The sequence below is a fragment of the Schistocerca gregaria genome, chromosome 6, assembly GCF_023897955.1.
Source record: "Schistocerca gregaria isolate iqSchGreg1 chromosome 6, iqSchGreg1.2, whole genome shotgun sequence".
Taxonomy (NCBI): Eukaryota; Metazoa; Arthropoda; class Insecta; order Orthoptera; family Acrididae; genus Schistocerca; species Schistocerca gregaria.
Window position 1 is genome coordinate 128,941,755 of NC_064925.1, and position 21,632 is coordinate 128,963,386.

General features: G+C 42.9%; 1 protein-coding gene across 2 annotated transcripts in view; it reads right to left on the reverse strand.

Moving 5' to 3' along the window:
* LOC126278605 (facilitated trehalose transporter Tret1-like) overlaps positions 1 to 21,632 on the reverse strand; it is a 64,345-nt gene that overhangs the window by 12,506 nt on the left and 30,207 nt on the right. Inside the window, exon 3 of one of the 2 annotated variants that reach the window (XM_049978843.1) lies at positions 12,994 to 13,617. In XM_049978843.1, the coding sequence (XP_049834800.1) occupies positions 12,994 to 13,617 (624 nt within the window). Of the gene's footprint in view, positions 1 to 8,394; positions 13,618 to 21,632 lie in introns of those variants that run through there. The other variant, XM_049978842.1, reaches the window with a different exon arrangement.

A 21,632-nucleotide genomic window follows, 5' to 3' on the forward strand; every position in this document is an offset into this window, starting at 1 on the left:
ATAGCGTCACTATGCAGAAATGTGTGATTCTTGTCCAAAATGTCAATGGGCAAACACGTGTGTTGATTCCTAAACCTTTGCAAAAAGAAGTGTTGCAGTTACTTCACCAAGGACACTTCGTACGGAACAGTTAGCGCGACGACACTGTACTTGGCACAGTATGGACACCAAAATAGAACATATGATGTCACAGTGTCACACATGTGCAGAACTATAGACCTAAATCTTTACGTTGATCAGCTGTAGAATTTGGAACATGTATTATGTTCGAGTATAATGACTTTTCTGGAGACTAGAAATCTACTCTGTAGGAATCAGCATGGGTTTCGAAAAAGACGGTCGTGTGAAACCCAGCTCGCGCTATTCGTCCTCGAGACTCAGAGGGCCATAGACACGGGTCCACAGGTAGATGCCGTGTTTCTTGACTTCCGCAAGGCGTTTGACACAGTTCCTCACAGTCGTTTAAAGAACAAAGTAAGAGCATATGAACTATCAGACCAATTGTGTGATTGGATTGGAGAGTTCCTAGATAACAGATCGCACCATGTCATTCTCAATGGAGAGAAGTCTACCGAAGTAAGAGCGATTTCAGGTGTGCCGCAGGGGTGTGTCGTAGGACCGTTGCTATTCACAATAATGCAGGAGGATCTGCAACGAATTGAAGCATGGTGTATGGAATGGCAATTGAATCTCAATGTGGAAAAGTGTAATGAGCTGAGAATACATAGAAAGAAAGATCCATTATTATTTAGCTACAATATAGCAGGTCAGCAACTGGAAGCGGTTAATTCCATAAATTATCTTGGAGTAGGCATTAGGAGTGATTTAAGATGGAATGATCATATAAAGTTGATGGTCGGTAAAGCAGATGCCAGACTGAGATTCATTGGAAGAACCCTAAGAAAATGCAATTCCAAAACAAAGGAAGTAGGTTACAGTACACTCGTTCGCTCACTGCTTGAATATTGTTCACCAATGTGGGGTCTGTACCAGATGGGGTGGATAGAAGAGATAGAGAAGTTCCAACGGAGAGCAGCGCGCTTCGTTCCAAAAAATGGTTCAAATGGCTCTGAGCACTATGGGACTCAACTTCTGTGGTCATCAGTCCCCTAGAACTTAGAACTACTTAAACCTAACTAACCTAAGAACATCACACACATCCATGCCCGAGCAGGATTCGAACCTGCGACCGTAGCAGTCGCACGGCTCCGGATTGCGCGCCTAGAACCGCGAGACCACCGCGGCCGGCGCTTCGTTACAGAAACATTTACGAATCGCGAAAGCTTTAGGGAGATGATAGATAAACTCCAGTGGAAGACTCTGCAGGAGAGACACTCAGTAGCTCGGTACGAGCTTTTGTTGAAGTTTCGAGAACATACCTTCAACGAGGAGTCAAGCAGTATATTGCTCCCTCCTACGTATATCTCGCGGAGAGACCATAAGGATAAAATCAGAGAGATTAAAGCCCACACAGAGGCATACCGATAATCTTTCTTACCATGAACAATACGAGAATGGAATAGAAGGGAGAACCGATAGAGGTACTCAAAGTACCCTCCACCACACACCTTCAGGTGGCTAGCGGAGTATGGACGTAGATGTAGAAAATCAATTTGCTCCACCCCAAAAATCTTTGCTTGGCTTGAGTCCCAATCATCATGGCAACGTGTGCACATAGACTCGTATAGCAAGTTTCCTTTTGTTGTACCAATGAACTCGACAAAGTTGCAAGTAGCCTGTTTAGGTTTTAAAGGTGGTAACGCCACGTAGCGCTCTGTATGAAAATCACTGACTGTGCTGTGTGCAGTCTGTGGCTCGTCTGCATTGTTGGAATATTCATTATTGTAGTGTTGGGCATTTGGATGTGAACAGCGCGTAGTGTTGCGCAGTTGGAGTGAGCCGCCACCAGTGGTGGATGTGGGAAGAGAGATTGCAGAATTCTGAGAGCTGACGATCTGGACGTGTGTCCATCAGAAAGAGTAAATTAGTAATACTGGATAACATAAACTTATATATATATATATATATATATGAACATTATTAACGTAAATACATCGTTTGTTCCCTATCAAAATGTGTCATTTGCCTCTCAGTAGTTAGTGTCTTCAGTAGTTAGAATCCTTTATTTAGCTGGCAGTATTGGCGCTCGCTGTATTGCAATAGTTCGAGTAACGAAGATTTTTGTGAGGTAAGGGATTCATGAAAGGTATAGGTTACTGTTAGTCACGGCCATTCTTTTGTAGGGATTATAGAAAGTCAGGCTGCGTTGCGCTAAAAATATTGTGTGTCAGTTTAGTGTTGATCAGAATAAGTACAGAGAGAAATGCCTGAGTAGGTTCAGTTCTGCTCAGCTGTTTGAACATCAGTTAACGTACGAGGTTTTCCAGCACTGTTATTTTTAAATTTTCCTAAGGGGATGTTTCAATGTCACCTAGCACAATTCAGGTTTGTCGTTTATCTTTTGTTTCGAAGGTTTACCTGATATCACAGCGTCAAACAACGGCCCTCAGTTCACGTTAAATGAATTTCAAACATTCTGTGAACGCAATGGCGTACAGCATCTAGCTAGTGCAGCGTTCAGCGGCTAGTGGCGAAGCGGAACGTTTTGTCAGAACCGTCAAGCAGCAGATGGCCAAACTTCGCTCCGCACTAACCAGGGATCAAGCATTGCACCTTTTTCTAGCCTCCTATCGTTCCCACCCACGAGATAGACCAGCGCCTTCGGAATTGTTTCACGCCGCCGCCATGGGATAAACCGTTTTCCTACAACAGCCACAGGATCCACAACATGATAGGTTCCACCAAGGATGTAGTGCTCAGACTAACTATTGCAAGTGTGTATGAGGTGGCAAAAATTGTGGGATACCTGCTAAGGTGTCGGACCTCTTTTTACCCAGTGTAGTGCAGCAACTCGGCGTGGCATGGAGTCAACAAGTCCTTGGAATTGCCCTACAGAAATATTGAGAAATGCTGCCCCTACAGCAGTCTATAATTGGCGAAAGTGTTGCCAGCACGAACTGACCTATCGATTGTGACGCATAAAAGAGGATTCGTGTCGGGCGATGTGGGTAGCCAAACCAATCGCTCGAATTGTCCAGAATGTTCCACAAACCAAATGTAAACAATTGTGGCCCTGTGACACGGCGCATTGTCATTCATTACAATTCCATCGCTGAATGGTCGCAAATGAAGTAGCCGAACATAACCGGTGCAGTTGGACCTAGGTCCTACTCGATTCCGTGTAGACACAGCCCATATCATTATGGAGACACCACTACCTTGCACAGTGCCCTGTTGCCAACCTGGGTCCATGGCTTCCCTTTGGGGTCTGCGCCACACCCAAACACTATCATCAGCTGTGAAATCGGGGCTCATCTTACCAGGCTACTGTGTTACGGTTGGCTGGTATCCAACCGATATGATGACGAGCCAAGGAGAGGCGTGCTGTGAGGATGGGGCATGAGTCGTGCTTGGGTAGCTCAGATGGTAGAGCACTTGCCGCGGAAGGCAAAAGTCCCGAGTCTCGGTCCGGCACACAGTTTTAAACTGTCAGGAATTTTCATATGAGCACACACTCCTCTGCAGAGTGAAAATCTCATTCTGATGTCATGCTGTAAGCAAATGCAGTCACGTCATTCGTCCACTGCCATAAACCATTAACGCCACGTTTATCCACACTGCCCTAACGCATAAGGTCCACGTAATTCCACATTGATTTCTGCGGTTATTTCACGAATTGCTGCTTGTCTGTTAGCACTCACAACTCTATGCAACCGCCGCTGCTCTTGGTCGTTAAGTGAAGGCCGTCGGCCACAGCGTTGTCCGTGGTGAGAGGTGATGCCTGAAATCTGGTATTCTCGGCACACAGTTGACACTGTGGATCCTGGAATGTTGAACTCCCCAACGATTTCCGAAATGGGAGGTCCCATGGATCGAGCGCCAGCCAACTATCATTCCGGATGCAGGGTCTGTTAATTCCCATCATGCGGCCATAATCATTAGAAATTCTTTTACATGAGTGAGTAGAAATGACAACTTTACCAATGCACTGCCCTTTTATACCTTGTATAAGTGGATACGTCCGCCTCGATAGCTGAGTGGTCAGCGTTGCAGAATGCCACGAATAAGGCCTTTGTTCGATTCCCGACTCGGTTGGAGATTTTCTCTGCCCAGGACTGGGTACTGTGTTGTATTCGTAGTCATATCATCCTCATCGATAAGCAAGTCACCCTAAGCTGCATCACCTAAAAAGACTTGCACCAGGCGACCGGTCTACCCAACGGGAGGCTCTCGCCAAACGACAATTCATTTCATATGTGTATATCGCTGTCCCATAACCTCAGTTATGAGTGAGAAGCTGCCTACTCAGGGGAGACAGGGGATTGAGTTAGCACACGAGTAGGAGAATGTGAATGCTATATGCTGTTAACACAGTATAATAAGTCGGCAATGGTGGAACACAACAGCGACTGTGGACAGCGTATCTTGTTCCAGGAAGCTCGTGTGATTCGAGTGGCGATTGAAATTATTAAGCAGCCAGAAAATCGTTACGCTGCGCTACCTGTCATCCATGTCAAACGGGCCGCGAGCGATCGCGGAGCGGAAGCTTCGCCGTGCACGGCCGCGACAGCCTAAACGAACAGCTCCATGAGACTAGCAACACATTTCCGCGCTCACTAAGAAGGAAACGTGCCCACCAGACCCCTTGTGCTGATTTGCACACTGTCGCCAATCAGTGACAAGCTGGCTAGCCTACCAATAGCTTCCCTCCTACCCTCTCCCCTTCCCTCATGACTAGCCCATCACATACTAGGGCCAATGAAAAGTGTCAAAGATAAGACGTGTTGAAACCGATCGTCTGCACCAAAACCAGTCTTGCCCTGAGGAAGGCCTTTGTGACCCGGTCAAACGTTGGTTTTAAGTTGTTACAGAAACAATTTTGAAAGTATGTGAGAAAGTACCACCACAGTTGTATTTTGAGAGTGTCTTTTTTCTATCACACGACTAGTTTTGGCGGCACATTACCACCATCCTCAGACCCCCACCACTGCCAAAAGACTATTTGATTTCCTCGAAGCGCCAAGCAAATGAAATACTCTTTTGGCAATGGTGGGGTCTGAGGATGGCGGTAATGTGCCGCCGAAACTAGTCGTGTGATGGAATAAAGTCATTCTGGAGGTTCAGCTATGGTGGTACTTTTTCTCATTAACATCATCAGCTGAAGTCTCTCGACCATGCAGTAAGATGAACATCCATAAATTTAACTTTTTAAAGCATTTTATGCAATGACGCCATACACCACCCAGAAGAACTTTAATTATCACATATTACCAGAGATATTTTTATTAAGGCTCTATTAATAAGGCTCCAGTGTGGACCAACGGTTACAGTGAAATTTTAATGCGTTTTTTTAAGTTTGCCTTGTATTGCACAGTTACTCTTGGCCCGGCTTGGAATCGAGTGTTTCTTAGTGAACCTTGGCTATTAAAAATTTCTTTTCACGTCCTACTGAGATGTGATCGATTTTTCACCCTAATTCTTGGGTGTAAATTGGGTAAGAAAAATAACAATTGCTACCTTTAAGGCTACCGCGCCTCACGTCCGATTAGTGTATATTTGGAATTGTTTTAATTAAATGTATTGTTTTTTCTAAATGTTGGGGTGACCAATGTCACAAAAGCTGTATTTTATCTTTGGATTCTGTTCAAGTAAATTTCTTTTTCTTTCTCTCTTCTGTTTTTTTTAAAATGTGACATACATCACGTTTCGTTATCGTATGCCGCTGAAATCTGCGTGTGTGTCGGGTTCTTTTCAAAGTACATTTCCTCCTCTAGTGATTTTGAACAGGCTATTCGCGATTAACATTTGAAATCTATTGCAGAACTCAATTAGTCTTCCTTCACCCTTATTCCTATTGTACAGTCCATATTTTCCCGCTGTCCTTCCTTCTATTCCTTTCCCTAAAACTGCATTCCAATTCCCAATGGTTATTAGATGTTCATTTCTCTTCGCATACCGACATATACTCGTATACGTTCTCCATCTCCCTATCTTCTGATCGCGGCGTCGCCATGTGTACCTGAGATATTGTTGTCGGCTTTAGTTTGGTGTTGAATCTGATGAGAATAAGCCGGCCGGTGTGGCCGAGCGTTTGTAGGCGCTTCAGTCTGGAACCGCAGGGCCGCTACTGTCGCAGGTTTGAATCCTGCCTAGGGCATGGATGTGTGTGATGTCCTTAGGTTAGTTAGGTGTAAGTAGTTCTAAGTTGTAGTGGACTAATGACCTCAGATGTTAAGTTCCATAGTGCTCAGGGCCATTTTTTGATGAGAATAAACCTGTCGCTTAACTGTTTGTAATAGCTCACTCTCTGCCCTACTTTGGTATCAATTACGAATCCAATTACCGTTATATTATTTTCTGCTGCTATTCATGTAAGTGTGACTAGAAATCATTTCACAATTTCACTTCAGTGACCCCCACTATGTCTACACTGAGCCTTTGCATTTCCATTTTCACGTGTTCTAGCTTTCTGCAACGTTCAAACTTCTGATATTCTATGCTGCCACTCTAGAACGTTATCCCTTCGCTAGTTTGTCCATCGTTTTCTCATTGTCACCTCCCCCTTGGCAGTCCTCGCCCGGAGATCCGAATGAGGGATTAATCCGCAATCTTTTGCCAATCGAGAGATCATAATGAAACTTTCTCAGTTAAAGGCCAAATATTCTGAGGACACAGGTTAGGCATCTTCAGTGCTGCGATTTCCATTGCCTTCTACATTTTTATGCCATTGATCATTGCTGATTCTTCCGTCTTTTACGGACAGTTTTTCACACCGACAGCAAGAATGTGCCTTCAACCTCCGCCCGCTCCACCACGCTCTCCGAAAATGAGCTTGGCAGAGCGAGGGCAACTACTTATGCTACAGGAAGTCTTCAGTCGCCACTGATGATGACTTTTATTCAAAATCTGAGCAGTGTCTGTGATCGAACCCGCGCTCTTGTATGTTTTGATTACAAGTCGAAGACGTTAGTAGTAGACCAGGCGTCTTAATCCAGCGTAATATCAGAAGAGTTTGTAGAGTACTTAGTAATGTGCGAACTATACATAGTAAAGTATGGGAGAATTACTGTCAGACTTAAGTTGGGTGTTGGACGATGAGGTCTGTCAGATGATTCATTACGTCACTTAACAGTCCGAGAAAGGTAAACATCCATGTTTCGACATGCTTCCAAATCCGACGTAAAGTCACTCAGTTACTTACCTTGTTGTAAATTCATTTAGGGCACAGATACTGTAGTGTAACTTTTCGACAGAATCTAACGAACGCAGCAAAAAAATACGCAACCTTTATACCGTAGTGTTTCCATTTAATTTCTGTGATAATTTGTGTAAAGTAGTTGCAAGCTAGTGCGTTTCTTTCATGTGATGTTGGTGCTAAGTAGCGACGGTGAAACTAAAAAACTTTGTTTCTCGATTGTCGATGTCCATTAAGTAATTAGTGTATCCTAGTGACAGCAGACACAAAAAGTAGCAGAACATACAGTATGTCAACATATCAAGTTTAACAGCAGAGAAACTATCATTGTCACAGTGCTCTGAAATCTATGGTTTTTGCAACATTTGGTTGAAAAAAATTGTATTTATAAATTTACTGCATAGTTTATATTAAAAAAGCACAAGTACAGTAAAAAATACCTTTTTCTTGTATATACAAAAAACACAGCCAAAACAATTATGTAACAAAATCACAAGAAACTGAATGCTGCATAGCATACTTTCCACTCCTACCGACGAATATTTTGTGTTTTATTTAATTGCAAATTCAGTGACATTGTTAAATGTCATTAGAATGAATACAGGTTTACCTATTCTTCCAGACAGCATCTGGCTATTCATGTGCTTGCTATTGGAGAGAGGGAATTTTCTATGACAACAGTGTTAAAAACAGGCAGCAGTTTCCTAATGTTCTGCAAAATACTATTTATATGGTCACGAACAGATCTGCTACTTCTGAGGACATTCTCAGGCAACAATAGGACGTCGCAATCACAAATCAAGTGACAACCGACATTCGAAGATGTTACAGTTGTAGAAGATACATAAAATGATAAGGTACTGAGAGTTTACAGAGGAAAGTAATTGTCTTTTTACGCTAATAAGAAATTGTTATGTTTAACGAAAGTGAATGGTAAAGTTTTGTGAGGAAAACATTTCATTCAATAGCCGAAAAATAAAAAGGAATTTACTATTGAGCTTAACATTTGCATTAACGAAAATTCATTTAGGAAGAAAGGGGTACAGTATTTGTTGTCATTTGGAAGTAATGTTGTACTCCTTATTTGATATTTGTCGTAACAAGGGAGGTGGCGCAGTTGTTACCACACTGGACTCGCATTCGGGAGGACAACAGTTGAAACCCGCCTCCGGCGTTTAGGTTTCCCGTGATTTTCCTAAATCGCTTTAGACAAATGCCGAGGTTGTTTGTTTTGAAAGGGCACGTCCGACTCCCTTCCCCATCTTAACCTAATCCGATGAGACTGGTGACCTCGCTGTTTTGCCCCCTCCTACGAATCAACCAACCAACCAATGGTTTCTCGTATCATCAACAGCGTCCTCTGGAAAATATTGCAAAGCAGTAAACTTTAGTTTAGTTTTAACAGATTAAACATAATTTCTTTCCTCTCCTCTGTCAAACTGAGTTTCAGTTATGCAAATTCTGCATTACAATAGTAAATTCAATTTTATATTTCATTTGTTGTTAAATGTAACGATTAACGAGTACCACAAAAAAGTAATACTTTCGTTTGGAAACATTGCCTCATGATTTTATGCTTCTTCTGTATCTGTGATATCCGGGTAAATGCAGGGCACCATACTAGTGGCCCCAAGACACCGAAAGCTAGTTCGTGACCAAATAAATGATGCTCTGCACAACACCAGAAAGAGCATTTTCTCATTAATATTAAATAACGTGACATACCAGAGCTGAATTAGTTCCAGTCCGACAGATAAACATTTTTGTAGTGTGATATAGGAAAGATGTCTACTACACTGATGATATGGACCAGCTTCTATCCTTCTAAGGAAAACTTTGAGTATTAGATGACTTACAATAAGCAGCAGTTTGTCATTTTAACACAATGACGAAGTCATAACTCTTATTAAATGAGGCATCGTCGTGCTGCGGTGAACAGCAGTGACTCTGCATGCTTCAAATGACATTAAAGCCTAGTTTACACGACGACACTAGATTGCAAGCAACTGCGCTACCGGAGACTGCGCATGCACGATGCGAGTTTGCGCAACTCGCTGGTGAAACTAAACACTTTCGGCGTGTTCCAACTTTGGCGACACTAGTTGCATGAGTTTTGAGGTTATGTATGTTCGTAGAGTGTAGACAAACTGAAATATGACATGGAGAACAGAGAATAACGTTCGGTTTTTGGATATCTATGCTTTGCATAGGTGTTTGTGGGGCCGCTCGGGAATAGCCGAGCGGTCTTCGGCGCTGTACTCATGGACTGGGCGGTTGGTCCCGGCGGAGGTTCGAGTCCTCCCTCGGGCATGGGTGTGTGTGTGTGTGTGTGTGTGTGTGTGTGTGTGTGTGTGTGTGTGTGTGTGTGTTGTCCTTAGGACAATTTAGGTTAATTAGTGTGTAAGCTTAGGGACTGATGACCTTAGCAGTTAAGTCCCATAAGATTTCACACGCATTTGAGCATTTTGTTTGTGGGATTTCAGTGATGCTGATTACAAAAATACGCAACATACTTCTACCGCTGAGACCGTCATATGCGATCATAACATAGATGGTTTGACGATATCGAAGCTGCAGGGCGAAATTTATTGAGTTAGGAGCAGATATACAGCTGTATTAAGAGAAATACAAGCAAATGTAATTCTAGCCGTGGCAATGCTCTCATCTACGAGACTAAAATCACATCGTTCGAGTTGGCCAACTCTTCGTTAAGGAATATTGTTGACAGGAGGGAAGCTATACAAATTCAAGACGCTGCATTCTTTATTCAATATTCATCTATTTAAAACGTCGCTGCACTGCTCCCCATTCACATATGTTAGAATTTTGAAATATTGCCACTGTAAAGATCTATCTTCAAGAGAATAGTCTGCAAACCGTTCTCTTCTTAAAGCGGCCTGCTTCGAGTAATTATTGTTGGTAATGTTAATAATTATTGCTGTTAATGTTAATAATTATTGGTGTTAATGAAATAGCTTCAACACCAACTAAACCCGTATCTTATAGCATGCCGAGTGTTCTCGATTGTAATGCACCCAGTACGATATGTAATTTCAGTTCAGGCGTCAGTGCTTCATGCATTACAGTACCTTTATTCCTTATCGCATAATTAACTCTATGTAGAAGAAACGTGAACTGTTCTCGTGACCTTCTAAGGTAATTAAAAGAACTTCTTGGATCTTCCGTTACAAATTATTTCAGCAAAAATGCTGAGCAACCGAGCTGACTTCTTTTCTTCATCCAGTCACGAATCGAAACACGCTTCTTATTTTTTTCTTATGCAGCGATTCCACGCAATATTCAAGAAAGGTAGCAGGAGTAATCCACTAAATTACAGGCCCATATCGTTAACATCGATATGCAGCAAGGATTTTGGAACATATATTGTGTTCGAATTACCTCGAAGGAAACGGTCTATTGACACACAGTCAAGATGGGTTTAGAAAACATCGTTCCTGTGAAACACAAGTAGCTCTTTATTCACATGAAGTGCTGAGTGCTATTGACAAGGGATTTCAGATCGTTTCCGTATTCTTGGATTTCCAGAAGGCTTTTGACACTGTACCACACAAGCGGCTTGCAGTAAAATTGTGTGCTTATGGAATATCGTCTCAGTTATGTGACTGGATTTGCGACTTCCTGTCAGAGAGGTCGCAGTTCGTAGTAAATAACGGAAAGTCGTCGAGTAAAACAGAAGTGATCTCAGGCATTCCGCAAGGTAGTGTTACAGGCCCTTTGCTGTTCCTTACCTATATAAATGATTTGGGAGACAATCTGCTCAGCCGTCTTCGGTTGTTTGCAGATGACGCTGTCGTTTATCGACTAATAAAGTCATCAGAAGACCAAAACAAGCTGCAAAACGATTTTGAAAAGATATCTGAATGGTGCGAAAAGTGGCAGTTGACCCTAAATAACGAAAAGTGTGAGGTCATCAACATGAGTACTAAAAGGAACTCGCTAAACTTGGGTTCCACGATAAATCAGTCTAATCTAAAAGCCGTAAATTCAACTAAATACCTAGGTATTACAATTACCAACAACTTAAAGTGGAAAGAACACACTGAAAATGGTGTGGGGAATGCTAAAAAAGGCTGCGTTTTATTGGCAGGACACTTAGAAAAGGTAACAGACCTACAAATGAGACTGCCTAACTACGCTTGTCCCTCCTCTTTTAGATTACTTCTGTGCGGTGTGGGATCCTTACCAAATAGGACTGACAGAGTACATAGAAAAAGTTCGAAGAAAGACAGCACGTTTTGTATTATCGCGAAATATGGGAGACAGTGTCACACAACTGATATGGGATTTGGGCTGGAAATCATTAAAAGAAAGGTGTTGAAACGTCTTCTTAGAAAAATTAATGAATGATTGTGCTGATAAACCTCTACGTTATTCGATTTGCGAACAGCTGAGCAAAACTGAACGTACTCAGACATTACTCTCTTTACTTATTCTGATCAACGCTAAACTGACACACAATATTTTTAGCGCAACGCAATATGACTTTTAATAATCCCTACAAAAGAATGGGCCTGACTAACAATAACCTATACCTTCCACAAATCACTTTCCTCACAAAAATCTTCGTTACTCAAACTACTGCAATACAGCGAGAGCCAATACTGCCAGCTAAATAAAAGATTCAAACTACTGAAGTCACTAACTACTGATAGGCATAGATAGCAAATGAAAGATTTTGATAGAGAGTAAACAATGTATTTACCTTAGTAGTGTTCAAAAGTCATAGTATCTATATCAGTCGATGATATCCAATATTACAAATTTACTGTCTCTGTCTAGATCATCCGCTCTCAAAACTCCGCCATCTCTCTCACCACATCCACCACTGCTGGCGGCTCACCTCCAACTGCGCAATGTTACGCGCTATTAACAGCCAACAGCCCAACACTACAATAGCAAATTCCAACAATGCCACCCAGCCACAGACTGCACACAGCACAGCCAGTGATTTTCATACAGAGCGCTAGGTGGCGGTGGCGTTACCAATATAAGCATCTGAACAGCCTACTTACAGTGTTTTTCGTTGCGACGGAATCTTCTTACAAAATTTCAATCACCAAGTTTCTCCTCCGAATGCGAAAATATTTTGTTGACACCGACCTACATAGGGCGAAATCACCGCGATATGATCAGAGCTCGTACGGAAAGATATAGGTGTTCATTCTTTCCGCGCGCTATACGAGATTGGAATAATAGAGAATTGTGAAGGTGGTTCGATGAACCTTCTGCTAGGCACTTAAATGTGATTTGCAGAGTAACCATATAGATGTAGGTGTAGAACTCAATCACTACAAAACTTTCATTTCAGACACGACTCAGGGACCTACAAAACGACGAAACTGAAGTGTATACAGGTGTCGCCGTGTCTACAGTCATATAGGAAACCACTTGCGTGCAACTCATTCCACGCAACGAGTGGCGCAACCCAATGTCATCGTGTAAACTAGGCTTAATATTGCATGCTTCGTTTCGTACTGTGAGGAAGAATGTTTTGTCGAATTTACTTTTGGCTCTCTGTTACGTCAACTGGGTCGTAATGAGTGGTAAGATTCTTTTTTTTCTTCGACTCCCCCCTCAGTTCAGCGAGAATATCGTTAATGGGTCTATTTTTGGACTCTGGTAGGAAGAAGAAGATGTAAACATTGCTGAGGATGCAACAGGTAGCGAAGAACCAGTAGCAGCCGTGCATCTGCAGCCAGCCGAGCAGGACGACGTACATCTTGATGACGGCCGCGGCGGTAACGGTCTGCACGCCGATGCTGATCGACATGGCTATGGGCATGGCCTCGGGCGAGAAGAACTCGTTGACGACGACCATGAGCAGCGCCCCGACGCCGACGGCGTTGAGCACCAGGAAGAGCGAGGTGGCGCACACGGGCAGCCACCAGGCGGCGGCCACGTCGAGGCCCGCGGCCTGCGCGTAGAAATAGCCGCCGAGGGCGGTGTGGCAGGCGGCGATGCCCGCGTTCGAGCCGAGCAGCAGCGGGCGGCGCCCGGCGCGGTCCACCAGCGCCGACGACAGGAAGGTCGCCGCGAACTGCAGCGCCGCCACGGCCACCGCCGACCACCCGGCCGACACGCTGTCGCCGGCGGCGGCCAGCATCTCGACCACGTAGTTGAGCGCGACCAGGCTGCCGTTCAGCTGCTGGTTCAGGATCAGCACCACGATGGCGGCGAACGCGTACCGCGACGCGCGCTCCTTGAAGAACTGCGCCACCGTCATCCGCTTCCGGTCGCCGCCTTGCCCGGCCTCGACGGTCAGCCGCATCTCTTTCAGCTCCCCGGCGACGTCGTGGCCGGTGGCGCGGAACCAGCGCAGCGACTTGGCTGCTTCATCTTCCCTGAGAAATCCCGAGAAGATTTCCTCAAGGTTCAATTTTAGGTCCGCTGCTATTCGCTAGAAATTCCAATGGGACGTCGTAATTTCTAAAATCACTGAGGGGCGTGGCAACCAAAAAATTATTCACATTGGTGTGTGTAATCTATAACACTGGCTACGTACCATAAGGATATGTGAGACAGATCGCTGGTCGATCATCAGCGGTCGGCTTGTTATCTTTGGGGCGTCCCCAGGCATGTGGATCTTTGCGTTTTCGGCTTGGGCGCCCGGGACGGCGAGAGGCAGTAGGTATGGGGCGGTCGGTGAGACTGGCGGAGTTGTGGCTCGGGCATAAGCACATGTATGATGTCTGTTATGCTGGACCTGTTTGCTAATCGTAAAATTCCTGCGCCTGTTACTTGTTGCATTTGATATAAAATGTGCCAAGCCTGGCAGTGAGAGGGGAGTCCGGAGTTGGTGTTGGCCAAATTGGACAAATTGAGGCGCCAGTGTGAGAAGCACAGCGTGGTCCTGTTGGTTGCTTCATCCTTCTGGCAGCCACCGCAAGCGGATGTTCCGACGGAATGTCTACAGTTTGTGGTGAGCATAGTGTGAACAAGTTCTCGTAGGATGTGCTCCCAGCCTGACTCTCAAGCCTGTGTTATTTGTGGGTGCCGACCCCTTGCCTGTTACTGCTTCCGGGTGTCCTGTAAGATTTCACAGCAGAACAGTGTTTTGTGGCATTCTGTCTTTCTGGCTCAGCCTCCGCCTAGAAAGGCGAAAGATTTGGAATTTCTTAATGCTGTAATTTAAACGTATAAAAAAATTGTTCTTTCAGAATAAGGGCCTGTTTCTTTGGGACGCTGCACTTCAAACAGGAGTGGCGTAATGTTAATGAGTATTCGTCAAATGAAGTGTATGTAATGTATTGCTGTTTTCTGGGGCACGCAGCTGTGTTATTGAACCCATTTTGAAGTGTTATGTTGGCTGAACGACTGCTCCCCACTTCAGTGTATTCTTTGAGTAGTATTGTCAGGTTTTTTTCGACATTTTTCAGTGAGATGTATTGATTTAATTTTGTTTTTCTCTTTCTTTGAATTACGGTAAATTGTTCAGTTTATCTGGTTATTGGCTTAACTCGCGCTACACGCATGAAATAAACTCATTTTGAAATTATTTTTTTTAAATTCCTGTTTAATGTCAGATTCAAATGTAACTTCATTTATGCTATTTGAAATAAATGTGTTGGATTGACCTTAATGAATTATGTGCAATAGAAGTAAGGGACCCAGTCCTTCATTAGTGCGTAACAGTGGTGTGTGGTTCGGGTAGTGAGCCCCATGCTCGTACCACTATGTCATCCACTGAATTCTGAGGATAGCAGTGACAGATAAGTGTGAAACATATCGCACTAACAGCAATGCTGATGCATACAAGCTTCTGACAAAAATAATACGCAATAGAATGGAAAAGGAAATAATCGATAGGTTAGATGACATTTAGCCTGCCGGTGTGGCTGAGCGGTTCTAGGCGCTTCAGTCCGCAGGTTCGAATCCAGCCTCGGGCATGGATGTGTGTGATGTCCTTAGGTTAGTTAGCTTTAAGTAGTTCTAAGTTCTAGGAGACTGATGACCTCAGATGTTAAGTGCTCAGAGCCATTTCAACCATTTTAGATGACGACCAAGTTGGATTTATAAAAGGTAAAGGCACCAAATAAGCAATACTCACGCTGCGATTGATAGTGGAAGCAAGACTCAAGAAATATAAATGCACGTTCATAGGATTGGCCGAACTAGGAAAAGCATGTAATGTGTAAAATGTGCAATCTAAAATGGTGCAAGATGTTCGAAAATCAGAGATGAATGAGAGTAAGTTACAGGGAATGACGGGTATTACACTATGTGGTCCACCTGGTTGGCCATACGGTCTAACGCACGGCTTTCCGGGCGAGAAGGAGCGCCTGGTCGCCGGCACGAATCCGCCCAGCGGATTTGTGTCGAGGTCCGGTGAACCGGCCAGTCTGTGGATGGTTTTTAGGCGGTTTTTCAACTGCCTCGGCGAATGCGGGCTGGTTCCCCTTATTCCGCCTCAGTTACACTATGTCGGCGATTGCTGCGGAAACAAGTTCTCCACGTACGCGTACACCATCATTACTCTACCACGCAAACATAGGGGTTACACTTGTCTGGTGTGAAACGTTCACTGGGGGGTCGACCGGGAGCCGCGCCGCCCAATAACCCTGAGTTCAATGGGTGGCGGCGAAGGGGCGAATTGGACAGCGGTAGTCGTCGTGGGGTTGTGGACCACTGTGACTGTGGCGGGGACGGAGCCTCTCCGTCGTTTCTAGGTCCCCAGTTAACACACAATACAATATAATACACTATGTGATCAAAAGTATCTGGGTACCACCCCCCCCCCAAAAAAAAAACATACGTTTTTCATATTAGGTGCATTGTGCTGCCACCTACTACCAGGTACTCCATATCAGTGACCTCAGTAGTCATTAGAAATCGTGAGAGAACAAAATGGGGCGCTCCGCGGAACTTCGAACTTGGTTAGGTGATTGGGTGTCACTTCTGTCATACGTCTGTAAGCGAGATTTCCACTCTCCTAAACATCCCTAGGTCCACTGTTTCCAATGTGACTGTGAACTGTAAACCTAAAGGGACATGTACAGCACAAAAGTGTACAGGCCACCCTCATCTGTTGACTGGGAGAAACTGCCGACAGTTGAAGAGGGTCATGATCTGTAATAGGTAGACATCTATCCAGAACATCACACAGGAATTCCAAACTGCATCAGGATCCACTGCAAGTACTATCACAGTTAGTCGGGAAGTGAGAAAACACGGATTTCGTGGTCGAAAAAATGGTTCAAATGGCTCTGAGCACTATGGGGCTTTTCAAAATCTTAGGTCATCAGTCCCCTATACCTACAACTACTTAAACCTAACTAACCTAAAGACAACACACACATCCATGCCCGAGGCAGGATACGAACCTGCGACCATAGCGGTCGCAGCGGTTCCAGACTGTAGCGCCTAGAACCGCTCGGCCACCCCAGCTGGTTAAACAGTGGAAAAAGGTTTCGATCCGATGGCAGGGTGTGGGTATGACAAATGCCGGTGAACGTCATCTGCAACAGTGTGTAGTGTCAACAGTAAAATTCTTAAGCGGTGGTATCATGGTGTGGTCGTGTTTTTCACGGTAGGGGCTTGCACCCCTTGTTGTTTTGGGTGTCACTATCACACCACAGGCCTAGATTGATGTTTTAATCACTTTCTTGCTTACCACTGTTGAAGAGGAATTTGGGGATGGTGCTTGCATCTTTCAACACGATCGAGCACCTTTTCATAATGCATGGCCTGTGGAGGAGTGGTTACACAACAATAACATCCTTGTAATGGACTGGCCTGCACAGAGTCCTTACCTGAATCCCATAGAACACCTTTGGGATGTTTCGAAAAACTGACTTCGAGCCAGGCCTCACCGACGACATCGATACCTCTCCTCAGTGCAGAACTCCGTGAAGAATGGGCTGCAATCTCCCAGAAACCTTCCAGCACCTCATTGAACGTCTTCCAGCGACAGTTGAAGCTGTCACAACTAACATTGCTGTGAAAACCAACCCGAGACAGAACCGAGCAGAACAGTAATAAGCGTGAACTTGTGGGCGAAGAGTAAATTGGGCATTACCGTTGTAGGCAGCTAGTGCCCTAAGTGAATGGATAAATTCTGTTTCCCAACAAGACACACAGAGCATACCATACCCATTTGCACTGTTGTGCACAATTTTCACTGTAGTACAGAAACAAAGCCAATTGTATAAGGAACCAAACTCATGCAGTAACTATGTAACAAGCCTATGGAGGCCGTTGGTTCCTGATACCAATATACTCAGAAGGTATACCTGAACGTCCTGTGGAAGTTTGTGGGTGGAGTTCTGCTTCATCCTGTTTTTGCCAATCTCGCACAACTTAACATTTGTCAACCAGAATGGGCACATTCTGCAAATGATACTGCCATTATAATAAATCTTATTAGAGAAAAAGATACAGAAGTGACTGTGAATGATGTTTCTCAAAGAAAAATTGAGTGGATCTCTGAAAATGGACACCGCCTAATTTTTTAGGAAACACATTATATTCAGTTCTACACAACAAATGGTCATATCAACAGCAAATGGAGGCAATATACAGAGTAGAATGTGTAAATAGGCTGTTTAGGTTTTTTTATTGGTAACGCCACCTCTGTATAAAAATCACTGGCTGTGCTGTGTGCAGTCTGTGGCTGGTTGGCATTGTTGTAATACTCGCCATTGTAGTGTTGGGCAGTTGGCTGTTAACAGCGCGTAGCGTTGCGCAGTTGGAGGTGAGCCGCAAGCAGTGGTGAATGTGGGGAGAGAGATGGCGGAGTTTTGAAATTTGTAACACTGGATGTCATGAACTGCTATATATATTATGACTTTTGATGATATTAAGGTAAATACATTGTTTTTTATCTATTAAAATCCTTCATTTGCTAACTATCCCTATCAGTAGTTAGTGCCTTCTGTAGTTTGAATCTTTTATGTAGCTGGCAGTAGTGGTGCTCGCTGTATTGTAGTAGTTGGAGTAACCAAGATTTTTGTGAGGTAAGTGATTTGTGAAACATATAGGTTAATGTTAGTGAGGGCCATTCTTTTGTAGGGATTTTTGAAAGTCAGATTGCGTTGCGCTCAAAAATATTTACAGGATTTTGTTTCTACAGATCTGTAACGCAAATTCTCGACCTGTCAAATTTTTTTATATGAGACTGTCATTGTAGTGCAACTGGTGTCGTAAATATTTCGGTAAGAAAGCTAAGTGACCACCTTTATGTAATGCGTCGTGGGCACCCTGCTGCACGACAGTCACCTGGAAAAAGCCATTAGTGTGTGCCTTTCAGAGGCACAGGTGAAAAAAAGAAGAAGCCATTATCCTCGCTATTGACATTCCTTTGTAGAAAGCATCGCAAATACGACACGTTCAAACTTGAAAACATATGATTACACTTTGGAGCTTTTAATTTATGATATTTACTAAAATGCCTAATGAAATGATGAGAAACATTTTAATATCTATTGTCTTTCTAGTTGACAGATTGCTCATTTTGTTCAATATCTAGTTTCTAGCTGCAATGACTGGTGACTTTTTAGTGATGCATCACTGTAGTGTTAAGATGTAACATAGGTATTAAACATGGCCATTTTTACTGTAATTTTTTTCTGCTTGAGCTTTTTCATGTTTAGATATGGGTTACAGCATTTGCTGCTGTTGTTTTCCAGTCATAGTGCTATTAAATTTCACTTTGTAATACTCTGTTAAGCCAGCTTTACTACTGGTTTATTTTTCTTTTTGTTGCACATTGGCTCATATTAGTGATAATGTTGCATTTGCTTTGCTAACTTATATATAACTTATATATATTGCTGCTTGCTTTGCCAATCTGCATTTTTTTGGTCATTGCTGTTTGTGTTAATTGTTTTGTGCTGTTACATTGCGTCATCCCTTAGTTTAGCATCTGATCTCAGTAGATTTAAGTTAGCTTAAGAGGGGGTAGACTATATAAGAAACTAACTATTATGAATTGGAAGAAGTGCATTGAGAAGCTGTAAGAAAATGGTTTGGCCAAAAAAGTATTTTGAAAGAGGATATGAACAAAAAAGTAGGGTTCAGGGACAAGTTTAGGTAGGATTTTCTTGGAAATAAATGATGAGGTAAGATAATGGAAAATAAATAATTAGATAAGAAATATGTGAACATATAAATACAGAAAGAGTGATTGGATAGGAATTTTTTTGGTGGAAACAAATGTTGAAATAAGACGAAAAATCTATCGAATGAAGCTTTGGGTTGGACTGCAGTACCAAATGTTACACTGAAAACAAACCATGTCCTGTATTTTTGTGTTATTACACTATGTCAATTTGTGTTTTTCCTGTCTGTATGTGTTTAGCTAATAAGATTTATGTTGTAGAATTTTTCTGATAACATGTTATTTACCTTGTAAAGATGTTTAGACATTATTTATTCTGTTATAGTTTAATGCTCATATGTGAAGTTGATGTTTGAAAAGTTATTTTGATCTTTTATGTATGAACTTGCGTCATAATTCCTGTAACACTGATGTATACGTATAGTTCTATTCTTTTGTAAAGCCTGTATTACTACAAATGTTATCTGTATTGTTATGTTCTTTAATAATGTATTTTGTAACTTGGTTATTTGATTCTTATGTTATAAAATTCTAATTAACACCAGTTCATCAAATTAAGTAATTTGGAAGTTACATTTCACAGCACATGTTTCTGTTGGTCATAGTATATGGACAATATGTGAGAAGTAGGGACTGTTAGTGTTTGGACGTGTGTTAATAAGTCAGCAAGGGACTGGATAACAGCTTTGCTGGTTCTAAGGACATTTCAAAAAAAAAATTGTGAGTGCACAAGTGGTGGTTGTGGACTTGTTATATTATCTGCAAGACTCTTCAATGGAGATTGTGCATCTGCACAGTCAAACAAATAGGAGCTGGCCATCTCTACAAGGACTACAGTGGGTCTACACCTTTGATGACTCACCAATACCATTATTTCTACAAGGACTGCAGTGGGTCTGCACCTATGGTGGCCCACCAATAACGTAATCTCTACCGGGACTACAGAGGGTCTGCTCTGTGATGACCTACCTACCAATATTCTTCAAAACTTTGACTGACTCTGTTGTGGGTTTGTTCTGTTGTGGCCCATTACCTGTCTGCATGTCAAGAGTCAGCACTGTCTTTCTGTTGGAAGTACAACACTACTTCAAGACTGCATGGAAATCCACTATTTCCGGGTGCATTTTCTTTTAGTTCTCCGACTTTGGACTGTGAGAAAATTTTAGTTTTTGACCAACATTGTATCAATAAGTGTGTCCATTTGATTTCTTTGTTATTGTAATTATAATTATGAAAAAAAAATTTCAAATCTGTATTGGCCACTGCCCAAAACAATTTCTAAAATTTTTGTGGGGAGCATGGGGGCTATGTAAGTAAGCTGTTTAGCTTTTTTAATGGTAACGCCACCTCTGTATGAAAATCACTGGCTGTGCTGTGTGCAGTCTGTGGCTGGTTGGCATTGTTGTAATACTCGCCATTGTAGCGTTGCGCAGTTGGCTGTTTACAGCGCGTAGCGTTGCACAGTTGGAGGTGAGCCGCCAGCAGTGGTGGATGTGGGGAGAGAGATGGCGGAGTTTTGAAATTTGTAACACTGGATGTCATGAACTGCTATATATATTATGACTTTTGATGATATTAAGGTAAATACATTGTTTTTTTCTCTATTAAAATCCTTCATTTGCTAACTATCCCTATCAGTAGTTAGTGCCTTCCGTAGTTTGAATCTTTTATGTAGTTGGCAGTAGTGGTGCTCGCTGTATTGCAGTAGTTGGAGTAACCAAGATTTTTGGGAGGTAAGTGATTTGTGAAATGTATAGGTTAATGTTAGTGAGGGCCATTCTTTTGTAGGGATTTTTGAAAGTCAGATTGCGTTGCGCTAAAAAAGATTGCGTGTCAGTGTAAGCACAGTCTTGCATAATTTTTCTAAGGGGACGTTTCAAATGCTCCAAATTTTTGGAAGTATATGCTGACGAAAACTTGAACTGGAAGGAGCTAACTACGGAGCTCCTCAAGTATTAAGTTCATTTTCTTTTGCTCTTCGTGGAATTGCAAGTTTTAAAAAGAAACTAGTCTCCTGACATACTTTGCATATCTCCACTCAGCAATGTCTTATGGAATGACTGTTTGGGGTAACTCATCACTTAGGAAGACAGTATTGATCGCACGAAACTGTGCAGTAAGAATAATGTGTGGTGTTCACGCGTAGTCGTCATGCAGGTACCTCTCCAACGAGCTAGAGACTTCAAATGCACCGTCACAATACATTTATTCACTAACGAAATTTGTCACTAATAATCGATCAAAATTTCAGAAGAACAAGTGATGTCCATATCTAAAACACTATAAGAGAAAAAGACCGCT